Source organism: Saccostrea cucullata, unplaced genomic scaffold (genome assembly GCF_032062105.1).
Source record: "Saccostrea cucullata isolate Sc308-1 unplaced genomic scaffold, CSIRO_AGI_Scuc_v1 ctg19052, whole genome shotgun sequence".
Classification (NCBI taxonomy): domain Eukaryota; kingdom Metazoa; phylum Mollusca; class Bivalvia; order Ostreida; family Ostreidae; genus Saccostrea; species Saccostrea cuccullata.
The window spans coordinates 377-8366 of NW_026938570.1; the positions used below are offsets into that span (position 1 = coordinate 377).

The following is a 7990-nucleotide window of genomic DNA, read 5'->3' on the forward strand; positions in this document are numbered from 1 at the left end:
AAAAGTGCAACGGCACGGTATATTTTTTCTGGCAATTTTTGTTTTCCAATATCTTGAACTTTCACGACAAAAAGGTCATTTGCCCGAAATTCAATATATGTATCAGTGAGAGGGGCTAAAGTTTTTTTCAAGGCATCATTTGTTTGGACATTCGGTGAAAATTTACGATAAAATTTAATAGAACTTCCAGAATGAAGTGAAAATTTCATATTTTTTAAAATAATTGTGCCCCGACACACATCTGAATTAACTGGAATTTTGGATATCAAATGATCATATCAAAAGAGTTTTTCTCAGTTACACATAGGTCGCAAAAACGTCGTGTTCTAGGTAGCGCCGCCTTGACATACCATTGCTTACAAAATCATTATTAATTTATTAATAAATAAAATTTATGATTTATGGTTTATTCTTAAGATAGAAAAGATGATGCTACCTAGATATTTTAAAATTCGTTGATGTATCTAAACCGGTTTTTATTTTATAACGCTTGTCCAAGAACTTTTGGATAACACCTCGTATATTCTACTGACAACTTTTAGGAACATCTTTCAAGAAAATGGAGCGAAGACCTACTCATTTTGAAAATTTTGTTTAAGTGTGAGAAAATGATCGTTTTTTGTTCTTTTTATAGTTTATGTATGCTTTTTCATAGGCAACTATTTTCAGTATTTGTGAGATTTTTGTAAATTATGGAGATTTTACAGTATATATACTCTAATATTAGATAAAATATCAAATAAAATTGGGATATGATAGAGATTTAATTTTTCACCTCTTATCTGTAGCGCTTTAGGCATTTCGACCGCCTCATCCCCCAACTTCTTTTCTCTCACCACATATTTCAGTTTTTATCAAATTTACGCGTGTTTTACATCACCTCATTTTAGTCATTTACATAGTTTGAAAACGTTAACTGAATTAGCATTATTTCGCTGTTTCATTTTAGATGTTATCAAAAAATAATAGAATTGAATGAATATTTCATAAACTCACTGGTATTGCATATATACAGTCTAAGACGGTCGAATCTTTTCTTCGGATCTAAAAAATTTCTGTATTTCAAAATGGAAAATTCCTCCTTTCCGTCCGGGAGCATATCCACTTTTTTTCCATCTGGATAAACCAGGACGAACTGGGTATGACTCTTGAACTTCTGCTTGAAGGGGCGGTTTTGCATGGAAAATTTTTCAAATGCTGCCTTTTTAATCTCCTCCGTGGTGTTTCCTTCTGTATTAAAAGGTCCCACAAGTACAATACCTCCCTGAAGAGATAAACTGTTGGCTGAAATCCGGGTAAATTTCCCTGATTTGAACTGACCATGCCCAACCTTTAACTTAAAAAAATAAAGGAGTCATTAGTATATCTACTTTTCTGTCATACACGTTGCAAATGTAAAGAGCATTAGCGCATTTGATAGTCACTTTTGCCTACTCTAGTAGTGATTTTAACCAAATTTTGTCATACAAAATTAGTTTATACATGCTTTAAAGCAACTCACACAAAAATAATACTGAATTATTAATAGTTCCCTCATATGATACTTATAAAAATCGTTTAGTTATATGGAGAATGTAGTAAATACTGAGGTACCCCCATAAACAATGACAAACTGTAGGAAAAAACCACCCTTAATTCTTTGGATATGACTGCACTTCATTATGTTTAGATAATTTGGTTAAAGGTAGTTTTCATATGGAAAATGTTGAAAATATGTATTTAATTTTTCTAAAATTATTTCAAAATTAAACAATCTGTATTAATTTTATTCATTTGTTGATCAAGACTTCGTAGCGTAGTGGTTTGATTGCTGGATTGAAGATATAGTGATCGTGAGTTCGAATCTCACAGTGAGTGTAACTTAACTATTTTATTTTTTTTCTATGTGTGCATTTTCATATGTTTTCTTTTATTATTTATAATACATGTATAAATATTTTTTAAAAGAGATATATAATACATTTAAACTGTTTTAATGACCCAAAATCATAGCTGTTAGTCTGTTTTATTTTTAAACTTTCAAACAATCTTGTTTAGAATAAGAGTATTGGACGAGTAAAATTGCCGTCATGCAACAAACTTGTAACTATGAAATTATAACACTGGTTCACAAATGATTACATACATGTACTTTGATTTTAAATTGTATATATAAACAGAAACAGGTGACTCGACTCACTCGAGTAGGCCGAGTCATCGGTAAAGCAGCTGTCTCTTTTCAATAAGGAGTTTAATTTTCGAGATTGTAAATAAGAACATATTTACCATAACTGATGCTTCTTCGTCTTTTGTGCTGCGTTTTTCTTTTCCGTTAGACGATGATGCTAACTGACGCCTATATGACTGAAAAAGTCCGTGGCGAGAGGTAATCCCATCTACAGTGTATATGAACAGACAATGCACCGTTATCGTTCATAGGTTGAAAGACATTGAGTATAACTATTTTCTGAGACACTACAATTTTGAGAATCAGATACACACCTCTTTGTCCAACCCCACAGACAGCTAGATACATTCGATTTTTTTTTAACCAACCCCCATCTGGCTCTACTAATTTGTCGTCTTTACTTATTATGTGGTAATGAAGTTTCTGGTCTTCGTCAGTGTAACGCAGGGAAATGATATTAGGGAAAGCACAACCTTTAGTAAGAGAAGTATAATGCTTGAATAAATACAGACATACAATCATGTTACACATTGAAAATGAATATGAACTAAGTACAATATACAGCCTATTAAAGCCAAATTTATCAAAATTATATTCGTATAGTGTCTATTTATTTACTACTACATGTAGCAATTCATATTCATGAGAAACGAAACCGATGTACATACGTAAATCACTTAGAGATATTTCTGTTCCAACAGGAAACAAAATAGGAGTTTCATCTTCAACATCGGCCCTTCTAATGGTTATAAAGGACCTAAAGTATTAAACAATAAGGTCTTACTGAACGTGATAATTAAATTTAGCAATACATAAGGTATTCAGTGTATAATGAGGGGTTTTGAGTGATTTAAAATAATTATAAACTAGTGAAAAACACATTGCTAGATAACGATAAAAGTTAACCATATTCACAAGACTGATAACATGTAACGAGTCAGTCATTTTGCACTTTAAAAGTTTTGGAAGAATTATCTGCCCTTGATGAAAACTTTTTTTAAAAATAAATTTATAGGTATGAAAATCAAATGGCTTACCAGTAATTATGTACAATGTAGACATGTTTATGCCTTGGACTGGCAACCAGAGGTCCTAGGTTCAAATCTACTCTGAGGCATGAACATGTCTCTGGGGCAATAACATCCTGTAACAAACAATTTACTAATTCATTGTTTCATAATACTAATAATTTCTTATAAAGAAAACAAAATTTTAAACATTTTAGTAAATTAAACAAGATGTGTTTGTGAAACACTATGCGCCCGTTGGCAACAAAGTTCAAAAAGCTATTTTTAGCACATAGGTCACAGTCAAGGTCACAAAATCATTGACCTTGGTGTTGTTTGTAAGAACTTAATTAGTGGGGTATGCATACTAAATATGAAGTCCCTGTCTCCTATGGTTCAAAAGTTATGGCAAAAAGTGGAAAAAGCTATTTTTAGCATATAAGTCACAATTAAGGTCACATGGTCATTGATCTTGGTGTTGTTTGAAAGAACTTTATTAGTGGAGTATGCATACTAAATATGAAGTCTCTATCTCTTATGGTTCAAAAGTTATGACAAACAGTTGAAAAAGCTATTTTTAGCATATTGGTCACAGTCAAGGTCACAAAGTCATTGACCTTGATGTCATTTGAAGGAAATTTATTAGAGGAGTATGCATACCAAATATGTATCTCTTATGGTTCAAAAGTTTTGGCAAAGATTAAAGTTGACAACAGACAAACAGACAAACAGATAAACAGACAGGACAAAAACAATGTGCGCACCGAAAAAATTCGGGCGCATAAAAACAACAATGCATTTTACCAAAGCAATTTTCTTTTAACTATTTCCTTTGAATTCATTTGATTATTAACAAACAAAACATGTTTAACTTGATCTAACCTTGACAAGTTTGTTGTGGCAGTAGTTCCTTTAAGCCCTCTGAATGGTGGTTGTGGCTTTCTTCAAATGTCTGTATTTTATGAGCTCTAGACCCAGACTGGTTTGGTCTGTTGTATCCTTTGGTATTTGGATCTTGTTTTATAACCTTTATAAAACGCCTGGATAGTCAGAGCTGCTCCTCTAAGGACTAAAAATTTCCTTCTGTCTGACTGTGTTAATTTACAAGCTCTGTAAGTCTTCTGACACACAAGAACTGTTTGTCTAAGTTCTTTGTAGGTTTTGTATTGTTTTCTGCCTTTGTACCATGCCTGAATTCTCAAAATCAGCCACTCAGGAATGGTTGCTGCCTGGTCGTGTTTTTCCATGTGTTCTTCCAGGCCCGCTGTATAACAATGGCTGATGATTCCAGTTGATGAGTTCTGTATTTCTGTTGAAGAATTATCTGATTTCATAAATCAAAAATTTCAAAAAATCACTATACAATATGATATTTATAAAGTAATAAATAAATTTTTAATCAAAGTATTGTGGTGCTCCGGGTCACCATATAAAGTCTAATAATGAAGCCATAATTGTAATTATATATTTGAAATTGTATATAATTTTACATTTATATGTTATTCAAATATAGTGAAGGATTATAAATATGTTAATAATAAATATCAATGACACTATTTTTATTTAAATTTTAGCTTGTCCACGAACTTTACGGACAACCCTCGTAAAGTATCTTGTCATTTCTGGCCCAGAGGTTCAAAAGAGAATAAGAATTCAATTAATTTATTTTCCCCACTGACCTTTCCACTTTTTGAACAATAATCTCCTCTAGAAAAATGGAAAGATTCCTAGACAATTCCATGAGTTTAAGAATTATACAGTCATTATAATACATGTAATATGAAATATATGTTATTTTCTTTGGGGGTAACTTTTCAACACTATATTTTTGAAAAGGTCAAAATAAAAAAAATTACAAAGTAACTTGCGTCTTTTTCTCATTGATGCCTTCCTCTATCTGCCAGATTTAAAAAAAATATAAAATATTAAATTTTACGCTTTGAATTGAAATTAATAATACTGTTAACCATATACTCATATAAATATATTTAATTGAGAAATCTTCTTTTTTTTTCCCAAGAGGAATTTTGTCAAACTTTATCTTGAGATATTTGTATTACAAATATCTTAAGATAAAGTTTAAAAAATTCCCTTGGAAAAAAAAATTTTTAATCAAATATATTTATACAGTTTTTTTTTTTATTATGTATTTGGTACAATTGCTGTAGCTTTCCTTACAAAGATGTTTTAAGAGTAGATCACACGCCAAATGTGCCCATCTTTTTTTCATATTTCTCAAACTGAAAACCCTAGACCCGTCTCACGAGAGAAAAAAAATTAAACGCATTTCCAAGCATGACAAACCTATTTCGTGCAGTGAGGGGGGGGGGGGAGGGTAAGGTAGTCGTTGACATCATAATATCTCTAAATTTTCTTTTTACCGAACTTTATGGCTCAAAAAAAGAATTATGTATAAAATAAAGTTTTTCATGCTGTTCAATTCAAAATCACAGGAAATGTACCCCAGATATCTACAGTGGACCTTCAGATATCCTGATCCCAGTACCCGGGATGTTCAGTACAACTGAACAACTTTTCATGGGAACAAAATATTTTTAATGTTATTTTGTCTTGTTTACTGGTAAATCAGATATCCGGATGCTTCACATATCTGGACAAATTGACCAGGAACCAAAGCCTCCGGATAAATGAGGCTCCACTGTATATTAAATATGACAATATTTTAAAGAGGAAGCCAAGAACTACCTGTATAAATTACCGTTTTCTGAAAGACTGTAGGCAATCTGGATTTTTTTTTTTGCTTAATATGGAAAAAAACCCTTCCCTATCCATGATTAGTTTTTTTAATTTTCATTGGAATTTACATTTTAAAATTTAAAAATATGAATTTTCATCTTGTTTATATATCCCAAAATTATACCCTGAAACACCTTTTATGACCAAGTTTTAAGCATCTTAAAGGAATTTATTTGTTTTATAAAAAAAATTAACTTCTGATCCATTTTTATCTAACTTAGCTTGTTAAACAGTTAAGTTTTAAATATTGAAATGAATATATATTTTACTTTTCAAACCTTGGTCCATATCAGCATATTCTGCTCGTACATGTAACCAGTAGTCATGCTGGTTTCTTTTTTTTTCTAATTCAGAAAGAAAAAAAATAAAAATAACACATGCCTCAGACAAGAAATAATAATACAAAAAAAAAATTGTCTTGATAAACAATATACGTACATGTTATTACATTATACAATATGTATAATTTTAATTTGAATATGACTAGCAACACCTAAAACAATATACATATAGTACAGTGAAACCCGTCTAATCCAACATGTTTTGGGACACAAATTTTTTGGAATAGACAGGGTATGGGAAGGTTCCGATGATGGATTGTGCAGTAAAAAAACTTTTTAAAACGAAAGGGTAAAATTGGAAAGAATTTTTTGGTAGAAATGGTTTTCAATTTAATTTTAAATACAGTTGAGCCTTGGTGATACGGATAGTAGTAATACAGATAGTTCATGTACAACTTCCAAGCGATATTGTAAAATATAGCATTTTTAAATTAATCTTCCATTTATTCCTGTTTTTCTTTTTTCTTTTTTTTTTTTAAAACTTAAATATTCCTTTCAAAAAGGCCCCCCCCATTTATTAAACGGTTTCTGTTTGGTTTTTAAATTAACTGAACATTTTTTTTTTTATCAATTTTGTCTTGTTGTTAACAGTTACAAATATTAAAGAAAGAAATTGGTCACGTTGCATTGGGAAAACAAGAGCAAACAATATGCAGAATAAAAATTTCCACCTCTATCACTTGCATCAGTTCTGCATGGACTTCCTCCCAAATTTGGATATTCTTCCACTAACTGAAAAAAGGAAAATATGATTACACTTGGGCACTTTACAACACACTTTCAACCGTACACAATTTTTAGGTGATTTTTGACGGAATGTCGGCCTTTTTAATTTTTAAGAATTTTCTGCAAATTCTTACTATAGGCTTATTTATCTAATTTTTGGTGTGTGAGAATTTATTCAAGTTTCAATTTTACGTTAGTATGTAGTACTTTTAAAGAAATGTTTGAGAGGCCTAAACTCCATTAACAACTACAAATTGGAATCCATAAACCCGCCATCCTCCATTTCATAAAATGAAATATATTGTAAATTATATCTAACTGTTATACTACCAAAAAGATAAAAAAGATAAAGTGCTTCTAAATATGGCCACGTACACGCAGAAAGACAAATAAACATCGTACAGACAGACAATTAAGCTAAGCTAGGAGCACATTGATAGACAATTAAGCTTAGTACATATAGGTAGACAATTACATGTAAGATTCGTACACACGGCAAGACAATTAAATTAAGTTTACACAGATAGACAATTCAGAAAAGTAAACGCAGATAGACAATTAAGCTAGGCACACACAGATAGACATATAACTACACACAGAAAGAAAATTAAGCTTTCTACATACAGGTGGATAATTGTAATTCAGCTAATTTAACAAGCAGATAGACAATTAAGCTAAGTACAAACATATAAAAAAAAAGCGAATTACACATGGCTAGACAATTAAGCTACGTACAATTAGATAGATAACTAGAAACTCTTGTTGCTACAGCAACAACTAAGGTCTTCCGTTCTTCTCTGTTTATCTGTAAGAAGGATATTTTTTATTTTAAAAAAAATAATAAAAAATAGACAAAATGCAAAAAAAAAAAAAAAAAAAAATTTCCCCTATCTGAGCTCGATCCCAAATCCATTAGTATGAAAGTGGACACGCTTACCACTGAGCCATCAATTTCCACAACATTAGAGGTATTTTGTAAACTTATTATTTTA

At 30.9% G+C, this 7990-nt stretch overlaps 1 protein-coding gene across 1 annotated transcript; it reads right to left on the reverse strand.

Moving 5' to 3' along the window:
* Window positions 1-996: 996 nt before the first annotated feature.
* LOC134250694 (uncharacterized) lies at window positions 997-3034 on the reverse strand (the record flags this gene model as incomplete). Its single annotated transcript, XM_062733061.1, has 4 exons — window positions 2836-3034; window positions 2482-2640; window positions 2266-2375; window positions 997-1336 (listed from the first exon to the last, which is right to left on the reverse strand). Coding segments are annotated over exons 2-4 (484 nt in total), but the record flags the coding sequence as incomplete, so codon positions are not given.
* Window positions 3035-7990: the final 4956 nt, after the last annotated feature.